General features: G+C 49.2%; 2 protein-coding genes across 6 annotated transcripts in view; both read left to right on the top strand.

Moving 5' to 3' along the window:
• The window catches only part of Acoxl (acyl-CoA oxidase like), a 396521-nt gene extending 386476 nt beyond the window's left edge, over window positions 1-10045 (top strand). Inside the window, 1 exon segment of the mRNA XM_045148384.1 lies at window positions 9854-10045. Within this exon segment, the coding sequence (XP_045004319.1) occupies window positions 9854-10045 (192 nt within the window).
• A 3065-nt stretch (window positions 10046-13110) lies between these two features.
• The window catches only part of Bcl2l11 (BCL2 like 11), a 43140-nt gene continuing 38877 nt past the window's right edge, over window positions 13111-17373 (top strand). The window contains exons 1-3 of one of the 5 annotated variants that reach the window (XM_045148067.1): window positions 13111-13323; window positions 15747-15886; window positions 16055-16144. In XM_045148067.1, the coding sequence (XP_045004002.1) occupies window positions 15760-15886; window positions 16055-16144 (217 nt within the window). In that variant the 5' untranslated portion in view covers window positions 13111-13323; window positions 15747-15759. Of the gene's footprint in view, window positions 13324-14801; window positions 14882-15598; window positions 15671-15746; window positions 16145-17373 lie in introns of those variants that run through there. The other 4 variants (XM_004651762.2, XM_004651759.2, XM_045148066.1 and 1 more) reach the window with 4 other exon arrangements.

Below are 17373 nucleotides of genomic sequence, written 5' to 3'. Positions count from 1 at the left end.
AAGTCTAGGCAGGGCCCGAATGCACAAGATTATGGTTTCCTCTGCTGTTCAGAGGCATGTGTTGGTATGTATCATTGTGTGTGTAGGTATAACCTCACATGGTTCCAGTATTCTATTTTTTTACCTATTGCCCCATTTGGAATAAATTCTGACTAAACCTGTTTTCTTACTAATCACTGTTCTTCAATGTTCATTCTTCTAATAATGTTTTATCTGAAATATTCAAGTTTCAATTTGAGGATTTTCCTTTGAAAAGGTCACATTTATATCATAAAATATCCCATATTCATTTATTAGAACGTGTGTTTCTTATAAATTCTTAAACATTGATCATAGCTGTTTGAACACCCTTGTCTCATAATTTCAGAACTGATCATGTAGAAGTCTGTTGTTACTGATTCTCTGAATTTGGGATCAAATTTTCCTGCTCCTATACACACCCTGCAATGTTTTATTGTACTCTATACATTGTGTATGAGATTATAATTCTTGTGTTTATTTTCCTTTCTTTAGTATGGCTGTTAAGGTGAGGGGTGGTCATGGACATTCCTCCTAGCTCAAGGTCAAGCAGGGTTTGTTTTGATTAGATTGAGTTCACTGTAGTGGGCCAGCCCCAGCCCCATGCTGCCTTTTGGGTCCTGCAGTAGTTGAGCTGGAAGGATAGTGGGCCACTATTTCAGCACCTCTGACTCACCTTCAAGTTCAGCTCTAGCCCAGCCCCCAAAGTCTAGGCATGGCAAGCGCTTGCCTGCAGCTTTCCTCCACTGTCTAGATGCTACAAGGTGCTGCTCATACCCCAGAATTCTTGGTTAGAGGGTAAGAGTTGTTAGTTGAAGTAGGGGTGTGTGTGTGTGTGTGTGTGTGTGTGTGTGTGTGTGTGTTTACATGCTCCAAATTTTCCCAGTCCTACTCCACTGAGCCATTCTTCTCTCCCGTCTTTGGTAGGTCCACATTCCCATCTACCTGCACTGCAGACAGACACCTGCCCCATGTGTGAAGCTCCCATGGCTTTTGGCTTACCTCCAAAGGCCTCATTTCTCTCTGGAATTAGTTCATCACCTCTATAAGTTCTCTATTAGTTCATCAGCCCTATAAGGTCTATGACTTCTGCTCTGCCCAGATTCTGCCACTTGCTAACATAGGAGCAGCATTCTCATGGCTTCCACCTCCCAGCTAGACGTAGAAACCCTTCCAAGTTGCTACTGAAATCATTTGTATCAATGAAGGTAAAACTTCCAGATCCTGAACTTTCTTCATAATGGTAGACTCTTGCTATATGCTGTCAACTTCTATGCCTGTGAATTTGGTACCCACCAAATCAATCAGTCCCAGGTAAAAAATACTTTTTTTCTTTTTGGGGGGTGTGCAGGTGTGTGCGTAGGTTACATGTGCATGTGGGGGCCAAAGGACAACCTTGGGGCCATTCCTCAGGTGCCAGCTCCCTTTATGGAGACAGGCCTCTCTCTGACCAGTTAGGCTAGACTGGCTAGCCACTGAGCCTCAGGGATCCACATGCTGAGATTACAAGCATGTGCCACCACACGTAGCTTATTGTTACATGGGTTCTGGGAATCAAACTCAGGTCATCACGTTTGCAAAGCAAGCACTTTACAAACTGAACTATCATTTATTTCCTCTGTTGCCATAAAGTACTTTAAAAATAGTTGTGTCTATACTAAACATGTCCAGATTTTTTTTTTCATGATGATTTCCTAAACAATACAATTATTTACATAGTGCCTACTTTGTATTAGATAGTAGAGTCATCATACTGTGACTTAGAATAGGGAGGCTCTTCTGGACCACATGCAGATACTACAACATTCTAGTAGACAGACTTGAGCATCTCCTATTTTGGGATCTGCAGAGGGATGTCAGGGACTTGGAGTTAATTCCCTGCAAACACCGGATGGATGCCTGTACTCAGTTCTGTAGTTGGACTTCAAGTCTGCCCCTCAAAGAAAGTTTCTGACTGGAGATCACTCCTTTTTGAGTATGTACTTATCAGACTATAAACTATCAATTGTTAAAATGCCTTTTTTTTAGTAAGACATATGAACCCAGTATCACAGTCTTACTATAACCACCTAATTGAACATTCATTTTCATTTTGTGTAAAAGCTTCTGTCTATAGAAAATGTTACCCAGAGCGACACTGTGGTTACTTTAATTCCACTGTCAATACTTTTCTATGGTTTCCTGTATTCTAACTGGAAAGCTGTGTGCACTTGTCTTCTTTTGAAACTCTCCTATTATGAATCAGTGGCAGTTTAAATAAGTGTCAGAAGTTCTTACTAAGTGGTTAAAGTTGATGACTCTGTCAGCATTCTTGTTTTAGGCCATCATGATTAAGCAGACTTAGTAAAGGAAGTGATATTGTCCTTCTTGCTAACCAGAAAATACACGGTAATAATACCAAGGCTGGAGATGAGGTGGAGTCCTTGCCTGGCACACGTGAGCCCTCAGTTCAGTCCTGTGAACCGCAAATACTATCCATGTATACTCAGTCCTTGCTAGAGTCATTTAGGCCTAATCCTAGAGATAACAAAGGTATGTATATCACGCTTGGGAATGGCAATGCGAAAAATCAATCTCCTTCACTGAAATGGGTATTTTCAGTAAATAGCAAACATGCAAATGGTATGCTCTTCAGTTGAAAGTAAGTACAGTAGGAAGAACATTTTGATGGTAAAATTAGCCTCAATGATGGTAATGTAGCTATTGTTGGGTTAAGAAGGCAGTTTCTTCAATCTGATATTTTAGATTATGCTAAATGTTTTATCAGTTGGAAATCTAATCAACATACAACTTAACTTAGACTGATGAAGAGAAAGCTAAGCTGGAATCCTTATCATTGATTAGAACAACAGAATATTGTTTTGTGCTAATGGAATGTAGCTGTTGGTATTGTGAAAACCATGTGTTCTAAGGGTGGAAAGCCTGAAAGGCTGAGGCCTGCCCTGCCATGAGGAACTGGCCAGTGAAACAGGATACCCACTCTTTTCCAGGTGATGAATAAACTGGAGAGCTAGAATCACAGTAACTGTTATAAGGCTATGTTTCACGTGAATGTTTCGGGCGTATTCCCCTATATGCAAAGTACTAGTCAGATAGTAGTGGCTAAGTAGAAAATGCTTTCAGAGCTACTTCCCTAATTAACCCTGTACAGGTTGTTTTGGCTTCATAAGAGTAAGCAGTTAACGTTAGTTACCTTTCTCATCTCTTGACCAAATATCAGATAAGAAACTTAAGGGAGGATTTTTTTTGGTGCACAGTTTGAGGGTTCAGTCTGTCATCTATCCTGTGGGAGAGGTATGGTGGTGGGAGCTTGCTCACATCTGTGTGGACCAGGAAGCAGTGAAAGAGGAATGCTAGCACTCCAATGACTTCCTCCTGTTTCTCTTTTAATTCAGTAGAGGACCCAAGCCCATGGAATGGTGCAGCTTACATTAAGGGCTGAGCTTCTCCCCCGCAGTTAATCCTCTCTGGAAAGTTCTCAGAGACCCACCTGAAAATGTACCTCATTAATGTCCTAAGTATTTCTTAATCAAATCAAGTTGACAACCAAAATTAACCATCACATAAGTATTCTAGGGAAGGAGTCTAGGTGGTTGATAAATCAGACCAAGATATCTGTGTTAAGTGAATTTGAATGTCATTACAAGATGTAGAAGAGTAGCTACAGGCTAACTGCTTGATCATGGCAGTTTCACTGGTCATGGTTTGACAGTCTGCATGTTGAGCTTTGAAGAGATTTGAATTGTGTTTGATGATTTACATGATGGGCTGGAAGGACAAAGAGGGCCTGTTGACCAGTTCAAAAGAGTCCTCCCAATGTCCTGAAAGATAATCTAGGGAGGAAGTATTTCTCTCTCTACAGCAAGAGAATCATGTGTTCTAAGCACCCTTATCCAGGACTCCTCAGAGTGGAAATACTTTCCTTGGAGTTTTTTCTGTCTATAAGAAACACTTTCAGATATCATACTGGACATTTTGCCTCATGGAAGCTAACTCTGGAGCCAGTATTCTTGGCATCTTCCTGTACTGGACCATTGGGAATCTGAGCCAGTGAGGCTGGGATGCTTTATGTTTTCCGACCTAAACAGACTCAGAGTGTTCATTCTGACTTAGGGAAGGGCATCAGGGGTCACATGATGACTGATAGTGGAGGCATTTCCTCAGTGCAACATCTTGCATCCTCTAGGGACTAGAAAAGTGAGGCTCTGGGAGAAGAGGAGGGTGGAAAGGATAGCCAGTACTACAGAAGAAAGCCCTGGATTAAAACCTTAATTGTGCAGTTGCAGGTATGTGAGTTGGAAAAAGTTACTAAATTGGTTAAGATTTGGTTTCCCCATCTGTAAAATGGATGATCATAGTCCAGCTGTGATGGGCATTGATGAACCCTGCATGTAAAGAACTCTTCTGTAATCTGACGCACACAGCAAGTGCCAGCCTGAGTGGTACGCAGCACAGAAAACCTCGCTTACAGAGACATGGAACGTGCTACATGACACGTTGCTCCAGAGCTCTGTTAGAAAGATATTGCAGACGTAGGCAAAGGCACCTGAGTGGGTCCCTTCTGTGCCTCAGTCCAGCTACCTGAGATGGAATGCATAAAGCACAGACTGCCCAACAGAGATGGGTTTTTGGCAAGGGCTGCCATGGCAACCTAATGTTGATTGAGGGCTGAGATTGGACAACACAGTGTGGGATCACCAGGTGAAGGAGAAGGGAGAGCAAAGATGGCCAGAGATGCCTGAAAGAAAGTAGTTATATGTCACAGCAGGAGAAAAGGTATTAAAAGACAGTCACAAATGATGCAGAAACCTCATTTTATCGATAGCTTTAATTTTATCCCCATCTCATTGTTCAGATTAAAATTTTTTCTTAGGCTGGAGGGATTGCTTAGTGGTTAAGGCACTTGCCTGTGAAATCAAGGGATCCAGGTTCAGTTCCCCAGGACCTATGGAAGCCAGATGCACATGGTTGTGCATGTGTCTGGAGTTTGTTTATAGTGGCTGAAGGCCCTGGAATGCCCATTCTCTTTATCTGTCTCTTTCTCTCCCTCTCCCTCTCAAATAAATTAAATAAATTTAAAAATTTTTTCTTGATTATTCGAAGATTTTTTCTAAATTTCTTGCTAACATCTAATATTTCTAAAAAAACAAACTAACTGAAGAGTAATGGAAACGAAATTACATAAATAGCCTACCAGTGGGTAAAGATACCTTATATGGCAAGTAAATTGCATAGATATCCCTTTTGGAAATGAATTGTAATTGATATAGCATGTTTATTCATTCTTTTGATTAATAAGGGGAAAAGATTTTCATTTCTGTGCATTAATCAGCAACAGTGATTGATAGTAGTTCTGTGAGGCAATCACACTTGTGATCACTCCTGAGTTTCCAGGACTGGGAGGTTCAAGGTGGCCTTTCCCTGGTATCAGGAATGGGCACTGGCTGTTGGCCAAAGCTCCTTGTTTACTTGGCTTTCATACCCAGTATGTGAGATGGGGTTTCTGTCCTTCAAGTGATCTCAGGATCACAGGACAAGAACAGGACTACAAAGCTTCTTAACACCCTGAGCATTAGTAGATTATTAGGATAAGACCAAGTAGGACTAACAGGGCTTAGGAGGTTGAAAAGATTAATCATTGCCCATTCTAGGCCACCTTATTTTCCCAAACAGAGAAAGTCAGTGCTGGGAGAGTCAAAAAGAAAGAAAGGGGGCTGGAGAGATGGCTTAGCAGTTGAGGTGCTTGCCTACAAAGCCAAAGGACCCAGGTTCAGTTCTCCAGGTCCCATGTAAGCCAGATGCACAAGGTGGTGCATGTGTCTGGATTTTGTTAGCAGTGGCTGGAGGCCCTGGCATGCCCATTCCTCCCCCACCCCCCACCAATCAATAAATAAAAGAAAGTAAAATACTGAACCTGGTGGGAGTACAAAGCAAACAAATTGTCAACCCCCTACCCTCCACAGGGCACTATCTCCTTATAACCAAATGCTTGATGACTATTCTTTTTTCCAGTCAGTCTTATGTTCTTATTGTTTGTGGAACAATACTATACATGTTTGGGTTTTCCCTTTAAAAATCTTCTACAAGAGAGCCAGGCACACCCCTTTAATCCCAGCACTCTGGAGACAGAAGTAGGAGGATTGCTGTGACTTCGAGGCCAGTCTGGAATTACATAGTGAATCTCAGGCCAGCCTGGGCTAGAGTCAGACCCTACCTCTAAAGGAAAAACAATCTGGAAGAAATTTGTTCATGCTCTTATTTTTAAAGGGTACATTTATCATCATCATCATCATCATTATTGTTTTTTTGAAGTAGGGTCTCACTCTAGCCCATGCTGTCTTGGAACTCACTGTAGAACCAGGTTGGCTTGAATTTGCAGAGATCCTGAGTGCTGGGATTAAAGGTGTGCACCACCACACCCAGCTAAAAAGTACATTCATATTTGTATTTTTTCAACAGCTGGTGAATTGACTTATGAAACTTGGGGCAATTTGCCTAGCAGAAAAGGGCAGGACAGGAGGACCCCTACACTATGTGCCATGGTTACATTTATTGTATAGAAGGATATGTGTGGTAACAAAACTTTAATAATACATTGCTTAACTCAAAATAATATACTATATGGCGTATGTAGCTATAAATATTGCCACATTAGATACTCAGGTATATTTTGTATCAAAGAGATCATTTTTGGCATGTGTATATGTGTGTGGTATATATGTATGTATGCTTACATGTCCATGTGTGTGATATGTGTGTGCAAGTGCTCATGCATGTGTTTACATCTTTGTGGAGGCCAGATGTTAACATCTGGTGTCCTTAGTTGCTCTCCAAATTACTATTATTTGTTTTTGTTTTTCAAGGTAGGGCTTCACTCTAGCTCAGGCTGACCTGGAATTCACTATGTAGTCTCAGGGAGGCCTCGAACTCACGGTGATCCTCCTACCTCTGCCTCCTGAGTGCTGGGATTGAAGGCATGTGCCACCACACCTGGCCTCTCCAAATTATCTTTTGAGACAGGGTCTCTAATTGAACCTAGAGTCCACTGATTTGGCTAAACTGGCTGGCCAGCAAGCCCTGGGGAGCTGCCTTTCTTCACCTTCCCAGAACATTATAGGCCTGTGCCACCATACCCAGCATTTTAGGTGGGTCCTGGAGATTCAAATTCATGTCCTTGTGCTTGTGTGGCAAGTGTTTTGCCCACTGAGCCATCTCCCCAACCTCCCTCACCCCAAAGTACATTCTAAAAAGCATGTGAACTCTGCAGTAGCTTCCTGATGTAGGACAACTGTACCCATAGTGTGGCTTCAACCTTAGGTCTGATACCAACACCATAGGGTAAAGCTCCAGCCCATAGATTGTGAGTGAAAAGATGGTAATTAGTATTATTGTCCTGACATCCAGAAACAGATGGTGGGTGACAGGAATTATGCCACATCCTTCCATCTACACATGAATGTTTCCAAGTTTCTTTTGCAGTAAGATTGGAAAAAGCTGGAAGGGAGTGTTTCATAGTACCCCAGAACTTTAGATTTAGAAACGATCTTGGCAGCCAACTTTTAGCCTTCCTAACCAGTTCATTATTCCTCTCTCAAGAGCTAAGAATGGGATCATTTCTGGAACACTGTGAGTGAAAAAACACATGTCTGTGTCACACTATTTGGTTCCCTTAAAAATTTTATTTATGAATAAATAAATAAGTTAAAAAATTACTTATGGGCTGGAGAGATGGCTTAGCAGTTTAGATACTTGCCTGGGAATCCTGAAGACCCAGGTTCAATTCCCCAGTACCCACGTAAGCCAGATGTAAAAGGTGGCAAATACATCAGGAGTGGCTAGAGGCCCTGGTGCAACCCATCTCTCTTTATCTGCCTCTTTCTCTCAAATAAATATTTTTAAAACTTATTTTTTATTTTTATTTATTTTGAGAGAGAGAGAGAATGGGCACACCAAGGCCCTCAGCCACTGCAAATAAACTCCAGATGCATGTGACAGACACCATGTGCACCTGACAAACATGGGTTCTGAGGAGGTGAACCTAGGTCCTGTGTGTCACAGGCAAGCACTTTAACTGCTAAGCCATAGATCCAGCCCAAAACTTATTTTTTAAAGGTCTTCCTTATAGTGAATAGAAATTTGCCTCCTGTATTTTCTGCCTCTGGCCCGTTAATTCTGTTTGTAACACTAGATGAACCAAACCCTTACTGTCTTTAAAAACCTGAGTTCCAGGCTGGAGAGATGGCTTAGCAGTTAAGGCACATACCTACAAAGCCTAAGGACCCATGTTTGATTCTCCAGGTTCCACACAAGCCAGATGCACATGGTGGCACATGTGTCTGGAGTTTGTTTGCAGTGGCTAGAGGCCCTGGTGCACCAATTCTCTCCCCCCTTCTCAATTAAATAAATATCTTTTTAAAAAAAAACACCTGAGTTCCCTCCCATTGTGAATATATGAAAACAGTTGGTTAAACTGCCTTAATGTGAACCCAAAGAAAAAATTATGTTGAATAATTACATGACAATAAGTGGAAAGTTCAGGGGCCATGTACTCAGTCTCATGGTTTTGCACTGTGTGGTTAGACATCGAGAGTTGACAGATTAGTCAGGCGTTTGTCAAGAGTATTAATTACAGACTTGGAAATCTTGGTCAGTGAAAGTTCATCTTAGTGCATTTTGCAAATATGATCAAAGTCTTTTCAGTACTGATTTGATGCTGCTTAACCACAGTGTGTGAAGAACGAAGCTTTTCATTAGAAATTACTGATGTAATAGGGCACATTTGGAGTGAAGATGTATCCCAAGATTCCATGCCCTACCCTTATTCCCCCACCCATTTGGGGGAGAGTCAGTTGTTCCTAAATACCTGAAAATGCTATTTGGACTGCCGGAGAAGGAAGTGTCTTCACATCCATGCTGCTGAGATGACCAGTATATGAGGACAAAGGTGGGGTGAGTGGAGGTGAAGTTTCTAAAAAACATAAAAATAAACTGAAAACTGGAGGGTTTACTGTAATTTGGTCAGAGAACAAAATTTTTAACTTTATTAAAACTAGAAAAATGGTTCACTATGGAGCTGGTTAGAGGAAAGTAAACCATTCCCTTCTGCCCTTCTTTGGTTCTAGAAAAACAGCCCTTTATTTTGGTTACATTTTATTTTGGGGGGAGGGGGACTGCTGGCTCCTACACCATGGAAATAAAATGAAACACATCCAGTGCAACTTCTCCAACGTACTCGCCGTCTACGTCCCCTCCCTTCTGCCCGGGGCTTCTTACCAGTGCCTACCACCGGCTGTCACAACGGAGTCCACTCCCCGTCGAGTTTGAGCAGGTGGACTGAGCGCAAAAGGACCAATGCCTAGCCTAGATCCATAGTTCCACTCCAATTTCAGGAATCGTCCTCTGCTGCCAGGAAGGTCCTGATGGCGCCCATCTGGGGCTATCAGGCAAGCAGATCTTTTCAGTTCACCTTCTGAAACACTTCTGTTCAGTTGCCTCTGTGCGCCAGAGGGTGGCACTCCAGGCACTCCAGAGTGGAGAGGAAAGGAAGGGAGGAGATTAGGGAGGGGAAGAGAAGGCGGGAGGTGGTAATTTTCAGATCTTGGTCTCTTTAGTTCCCTGGCTATTCTAATGGCAGAGCTGCCATCTCCAGCCCCCTACCCCAAAACCCTAGACTTCTGCCCTACTAGGGGTCAGAGAGTTCCCAGATTGCCAGGCATCCAAAGTTTCTTGTGCCCGTGAGTGGCACACCCTCGGATGGGCCGAAAGTCCCTGGCTCTGAACCGCTGTGAGTGCTCCCACATCTAACCTGACCCTCTGTGTTGGGTTTTTTTCGCAGTTGTTGGATTTGTGCGAGTCTGTGAAGGATGGTGCCCTGAAGGTGATCTCCGCTTTCAACATTCCAAGCACCAACATCCACACTCCCATTGCAGAAATCCCCAACCCACGGCCCCCCTGGGCTTTCTACGCTGCGCCCGAGCAGCTGCAGCTGACCGGGGAAGGAGCGCGCTCCCCTAGACCCAAGCTGTGAACCGAGCTGGAGCGGGGCGTGGCGGGAAGTAGCGGCCGGTCCGCAGCCACCACGAAGTTTGCTCCACTGGCACCTAGAGCTGGGGCAGAGGCCAGGATGGCATGTGGGGGACCTCCGCTCTCTGGGGTTTTGGTCACGCAGCGGAGGCGCGACCGAGGCTGGCAAGGAGAGGGACAGACTGTCGGGAGAGGGAGCCCAGGCGCGTGCCTGGGGGGCGAGGCGACCTTTCTTGTCCCCGTGACTTCGCCTGGCCAGGCCACGACCTCTCCCCGCTCTGGAGCGGGATCTAACAGTCAAGGAAGGTATCCCTAACGCCCATCCCCGGTCCTGGCCTGCCATGACGGCCCCTCCGGCTGCAGCAGGCTGGGCTGCTGGGGTGGGGCACCGAACGGCCACGGGACACAGTGCTGGCCCCGAGGCGGTCAGGATGGACCTGGAGCTCCCAGCCTTGGTCAGGATAGAGTGCGCCCCACAGCCTGATGCCGCCGAAAAGATCCTGCCGTAGGCGGTGACTCAGATTGCCAGTGATTTTGAAAAACGTGCTGGGTGGGGGATGGGGTGGGGGAAGAAAACATAAAAATCAAACACCTTCAGGCAAAAGGGTGAGGTGGGGGGGAGGAGCTTCACCCATTCCAAGCGCGGGCAAAAGTTCAGCCAGGGAATCAGACCCGGTTAGGCTTTGCTAGGCAACGCGCAGGGAACTGGGGACAGTGAGAGCCTGGAGTCGGGCTTTCGGCGCAGCAACACCACTAGCTGGTCCCACCAGGTAGGCGGATTCCCAGCGGCCAGACTACGCGCGGAAGTGCAATCTGCCCTGTAGTAGAGCACAGGCAAAGCTTAATGAAGTGATGGGAGAGCGTCCCCGCTGCTCGGAAGAGGTAGAGCAGGCGGGCCTGGGAATATGCTACAATATTTGAGAATTTGGAAAGACCACACGCAGGCGGCGCCTGCAGTCTGTTATTTCTCACTTCTCAAAGTTCTGACTTTGACATTGTCCGATTGCATTCTTCTCAGTCCAAGTCTTCTTCCCTCTTCCGTCATCTTGTGCCAGCAGCAGGAAGGCACATTGCCTTGCCACAGAGAGGGATGTTTAAGACCCGTGACTCAGTGCCCACTACCCTTCCCAGTGATCAATAATACCTGATACTGCAGGAGTAGGCTGCAAGGGCTCAAGGCTACCCGCCATGGGGCCATTGGTCAACGCTCCCTAGACAGCTTGGTTCTCCCCAGATGCCGGAGCTGCCGCCTCCCCTCCGGCTTCCTGATCAAACCCTAGCTAGGAGTTCATAGCCCGTTGGCTTCACCTACGCTTGAAAAAAAAATCTGTTCACTGGGTTTCAAAACCGGGAGACGCGAGGGTGGCCTGTTCCTATAAAGGAACCAACAAGCAACGTGACTTTCTTCTGCGTGGTTCTTTTCCGGTCCTGGCCTGCCATGACGGCCCCTCCGGCTGCAGCAGGCTGGGCTGCTGGGGTGGGGCACCGAACGGCCACGGGACACAGTGCTGGCCCCGAGGCGGTCAGGATGGACCTGGAGCTCCCAGCCTTGGTCAGGATAGAGCTGGAACTCCGAGTCTTCCCTGCGTCCACGCCCAAGCCCTTTCTCTCTTGCAGCGAAATCCCGGCGGGAACATGGTCTCCTTCATGGAGCTCAGGATTCACCCAAGAACCCAGGCTTTAAACCTGGGTCTGTGCTGTTATGCTGACGTTAGATCTGCTTATACCATTAAAAATATATATGGCCAAGATGGCCCGACTGCCAGACGACAAGCCTTATCGCTAGTTCTATACTCCAAGGCTACTTCCTGCCGTGGACCAGCCCGAGGTTAGGGCAGCCCCTAAATTGAGTTTCTATAATCCCCACATAATGGGATCCTGGGAGATTCATTTCTAGACCAACCTCCTCCGCGGGCGTGTCTCCAGGCTAGGGAACAGAAGCGCACCGAGAGCTAGCCCAAGGGGCAGGGATGTGGACCCTGGCCATCAGTTGGGGGAGCAGCCCCAAGTGCATACAGTTTAATTTCCTGAGCATGGAGAAGTAGGCTGGGACGCGAAGGTAGGAGGGTGGGTGGAGAAACTGCGACTTCCTTAAAGCTTTCCAAGCTGGGCCTGAACCCTGTTCTACCTGTGTCAACTTCAGCCTGCCTAAGGAGAGTTCCTATCAGTTCTCTGGTAACCCAATAAATTGCAAAGCTCCTAACCCCGTGCAACCTCTTGGAGGACAAGGCTCTTCCGTGCCTTTTCCCCCTTAAAATTACCTTTTCTTTCTCTTTTCCCTATTTGATTTGCTCTGCACGCACACGGACCTCGTCCCCCATCTGAGCTGCGGAGCACACCCGCAGCTTCTGGAATCATTTTCCTCAATCTAACTTCCCACCACCTGCTCTCTTATGGGGATTGGACGCTGGAAAAAAAACAAACAAAAGCCCGGGGAGAACCTGCAGGGTGAGGGAAGGCTGGGACTAAGCGTCGACTTGAGGCCAAGGCGAGGAGGGCGAGCATCTTGCTGATCTGACTCCCACCGGATGTCCCAGACTCCGCTAAGAAAGCTCCAAACTCGCACGAGCCAGTTTTTTTGTTGTTGTTGTTTTGGTTTTTTTCCTGAGGACCAACTTAGTCCCCAGGGCTTGGAGCTGAGAAATGTGGCAAATCAAGAGCGCGCGGGAGCCTCCCGAGTCTTTCCACTGGCAACTGTGGCCAGGCTGGGCGCCGAGCGCCCCCAGAGCCCCGCTGGCGGCAGTGTCTGGCCCAAGGCGAGGGGCGAGCAGACTTCGGGATGGGGGGTGGGCGCGCGCAGCCGCCGCACGCCAAGACACCGGGTAAACACGCCGGGGTGGGCGGCGCGCTCGCGCGGCAGGGAAGCTGGCGGGGCCACCCCCGCCGGTACCTGTCCCAGCCTGCACGCGCCGGCGGCCCGGGCGCCGCGGGGAGGGCGGGGCCTGCCCGCTAGCCCGCCGGGGCGGGACCTGGCGGGGGCGGAGCCCGCGGTGATTGGGCACGGGAGCGGGGCCGCCTGTCCGAGCGGGCGGTGGGGCTGCGCAGGTTTCACTTCGCTCGCGGCAGGCACGGGGTCGGTAGCCTGTTAGAGCGCTGTTCTTCGCGTCGCGATCGCTGCCATCGGATTCTTGCAGCTACTCTGTGAGCTTTGCCCCAACCACGGTCAGCTCCGCCTCGGGCTGCTCGGTTCACTTCGCTGCCGCCGTCACCGCTTCGGCGTCCTTCCCCCTGGCCCTCGGCCCCCCAATGTCTGACTCTGACTCCCGGACTGAGAAACGCAAGGTAATTGTTCCCGGGAAGCAGGCCGGGGTGGATGGAAGACAAGCTCCGTAGCGCGAGCGGCTCCTGGCCCGGGTCGCTTCCGTGGCACGTGCGGGCAGAGACGCGCGTGTTTGCCCCGCTTATGGTGCGACTGGAGGCGGCTAACGGTGCGGGTCGGGCACGTCGGCTCTGGGGAAGGGACGTCGGCTCCGAAGCCGCGACACTCGCTGGAAGACGACTTGGGCGGGGATGAAGCGCGGGGACGACGAAGTGTCTCGCCGGGCCGGGCAAGTGCGTGTTCTTGGTGCCCGCCCGGGAGCTGCGGGAAGTGTCTCTGTGACCGCAGCGACCCGGGTGCACGCGGTATTGGACCTGGTGTGGTGGCTCTTCATAGGTGCGCGGGTGGTTTACGGAACTGCTGTGGTGATTTAACAGACAAGATCGGGCTGTTCCCTGTACTTATCCTAAGGCTGGGGGACAGCTGCAGCTTTCGCGCGTTCTGGCTGTCCTGGAAGCCTTGGTCCGTCTGCGAGGCTCCTGCGGACTGTGCAGCCAGCAGACACACAGGAAGCGAGAGACGACGGGTCTCCCAGACACTGGGGCCGTGCGAGTTACAAGCCCTCCCCCACCCCCTCGCCCGCAGAACTTGTTTTCGAGCGGGTCTATCCTTTTGGCTCCAGCATGGATGGCACCGGGACACAGTCTTGGTGCAGGCTGGAGGCGCCATGCCCTGGCCGGCTTGTTTCCCGGGAGTTGAAGCTGCTGGTGGAGGGCCTGATAGACGCTGCGGGCAAGGATGTAAATGTGGGCGCCCGTGGCCCGAGACAGTCACTCAAACTTGGTGCATGTTGGTGGCCCTTGGGGATACAAGGGATGAAGTTGCTGGAGTTGGTTGGGGACTGCAGCAGCCCTTGGGGTCCTCGCCCCGACTGGCCTGAAACGGGGCAGGAGTGTGAGTGCGGCCCAGCGAGTCCCGGGAGAGTTCAGGTCTCGCTTTGTCCATGTGTCCTGCTGCCCCAGCGGCGGGAACTCCGGTAGCTCTCGCGGCGTCCGGACGGTGCACTGGGGCGGGGCGGGGCGGGCAGCCTGCCCCCAAAGCCTTCTCCAGGGTTCCTGCGGCCGTCCCAGCCCGAGCAGCGCCGGGCGCGGAGTTTGTCAACAATCGCCTGGCCTTTGGCGGCCTGACCCGTAGGCGCCGCCCCCGCCGCCGCTGCCCATTGGCTGTGGCGCGACCGCGCACGGGCCAATTGGGAGCGCGGGCACCGGGCGCCAGCGGCGCGGGGAGGCCGGCGGTGCCGGCTGCGGCGGGCGCAGTGCGCGAGGGGAGGAGCGGCAGGAGGCGGAGGATGTTGGCGGGCGCAGCGCGCGAAGCCTTGGGCTACCGGGCGGAGCGTGGCGGCGCGCAGGCGGGAAGGCTTGGGCACTACGCTGCCCGCGGGGCTCTCCGCCCCGTTGCCGGATTTTGTCTGCGGTGCTGCTTTGGCGGTGACGGTCGAGGATCTCCTGGCCGGCGCTGGGCGCGGGTTGGACGTCGTGGGGCCCGGACCGGGACACAACGCTCGGAAGGGAAGGGGCGGACGTGAGTCTCGGCGGGATTGCCATAGGATGGAAGGGGGGCGGGTTGTCCTTCAGGATGAAGGATCCGCGTGCCCGGTGGCGCCAGGCGTGCGGACCTAGTTGAGGACTTGGTTGGGGTGCCGGGGACGGCTGTGATCTTTCCCCCTTCTGGAGGTGTGCACCTTACAGTGCGCTTGCAACCTCGGGGAAGTTCTGCCTGGTTCGGTGCGGCGCGCGCGAGGGATCGCGGGCGGAGAGCGCCGCAGCCGGGCGGAGCTGCGCCCGGAGTTACAAACTCTATTGTGACGCACTTACTACGACTGACGGCGGCTGCCAAACCTTCCCCAGACTTGCTGCCCTCAGCACTTTCCGCAAACAATGGGGCCGGAGCGGGGAACGCGGCCAGCCGCCTGCAATCGCTGCTGCTGCTGCTGCTGCTGCTGCAGCGCCCGCTCCTGGGCTCCGGGCCCCGGGGCCGCGTCTGATCCCGGGAACTCGGGGCCCGCTGAGACTTTCTTAACTCGATTCTAGTCCAGTCTTGAGCAAATCGCACCGCATTCGAGTAGGCTTCACACAAGCTACTACTTCTCCCAAACTTCTGCGTGTGTTTATGCGTGAGAGCACCAGCTCCGCAAGTCATTGACCTCGTTACTACCGTGTTTTGTTAGGCGGCCTGAAGTTTAGTTCTAACATGCACCAAAATAAATATATCTTTGTTATTTTAGGTCTACTTTTATTCTTTCTTGGAAGATGGCCAGAGAAACAAACAACATAACAGAATTTGGGGATAACTCATAAGAATTCTAAATGAGTAGGTGAAAGATACTTTCTTGTCTATGGCTATTATGTTGCTTTCGGTGATACCCGGTTTTCTTCTTTACTTGCAGAAAAAAAGACCAAATGGCAAAGCAACCTTCAGATGTAAGTTCTGAGTGTGACCGAGAAGGTGGACAATTGCAGCCTGCTGAGAGGCCTCCCCAGCAGCTCAGGCCTGGGGCCCCTACCTCCCTTCAGACAGTGCCGCAAGGTAATCCTGAAGGCGAAGGGGACCGCTGCCCCCACGGCAGCCCTCAGGGCCCGCTGGCCCCACCGGCCAGCCCTGGCCCTTTTGCTACCAGATCCCCACTTTTCATCTTTGTGAGAAGATCTTCTCTGCTGTCTCGATCTTCCAGTGGGTATTTCTCTTTTGACACAGACAGGAGCCCGGCACCCATGAGTTGTGACAAATCAACACAAACCCCAAGTCCTCCCTGCCAGGCCTTCAACCATTATCTCAGTGCAATGGGTAAGCCAGACCTGGGAAAGAGGCAGTTGGTATTGGGGGTGGGGAGCGTTGGTTGACTGATCGTTGCAGGGCTGCCAGCAGCATTTAAAGCTTTCTTTTTGAGTCCCTCATTTATTCTGTTTGGTGGGAATGGAAGAGGTGTCAAAATCTCAAGACATTTTTTTTTTTACTTAACCAAACTTGTGACATCAGTTTATTGAGATACAGACATCAATTAGCCTAGAGGCTATGAAACTTCTTCAAGCTAAAGCATAGAACCATGTGTTAACCACTAAGGATATGTATTAATGATGGTGTGCCTGAGAGGACCTACCTGGTGAATCACACAAACAATTTATTAACAACTGAGTGAACAAAAGATAGGCGTCAGGTCAGTCATTTTTTAAAATACATTTTATTTCTTTATTTGAGAGAGAGAAAGAGAGAGAGATTGGGTGTGCCAGGGCCTCCAGCCACTGCAAATGAACTCCAGATGCATGCACCCCCTTGTGCATCTGGCTTATGGGGGGGGGGGGATCCTGGAGAGTCAAACTAGGATCCTTTGGCTTTGCAGGCACATGCCTTAACCACTGGGCCATCTCTCCAGCCCACAAGTCAGTCATTTTTAAAAATGGCATTTGGAAAAATGAAATAGTTTGTATAAGCAGAGCCTACATAGGACCATGAAAGTGGTTTGTGTCCAAACTGTCCTTTGGGTTCATTGCTTCAAGGGGTTGGACATGGTTTTAACGAGATTATAGGTTATATTTCAGAATTGAAAGGGGGTGTGAGTGAACTAAGGGTGATAGGCATACACATCCAGAGCAATACACAGTAAGATCAGTGAGGGAGCAGACCTGATAGAGACAGTGACATTTTGGAGTGTGTTTGCCCTGTCAACATCAGGGTCACCCTAATTGTAGCCATGATAATATATGTCTTCAGAGGGGTAAATATTCCCATATTGCAAAATAACCTAGGAGTCTAAATTTTGAAGTCAAATAGTGTGACTAAATTTAAGCACTGATAACTAATTTGATCCTTTAAACAGTATATAAGCCGGATTGAAATGTCTGCAGGCTTGATGTGACTCTTGAGTATGGACATGTCTTTGAACCCTGGTGAAAGGGATAGATCTGTGTCCTCTCCAGAGACAGAAAAGGCACCTATCTTTATCACTATCCTTCAAACTTGTGTTTAGCACATGTCTAGTTATTCTGTCCCGCTTAAGACATTAGGACCTGTTACAT

Source organism: Jaculus jaculus, chromosome 4, assembly GCF_020740685.1.
Source record: "Jaculus jaculus isolate mJacJac1 chromosome 4, mJacJac1.mat.Y.cur, whole genome shotgun sequence".
NCBI classification, from domain to species: Eukaryota; Metazoa; Chordata; class Mammalia; order Rodentia; family Dipodidae; genus Jaculus; species Jaculus jaculus.
This window is presented reverse-complemented; position numbering and strand designations above follow the sequence as displayed.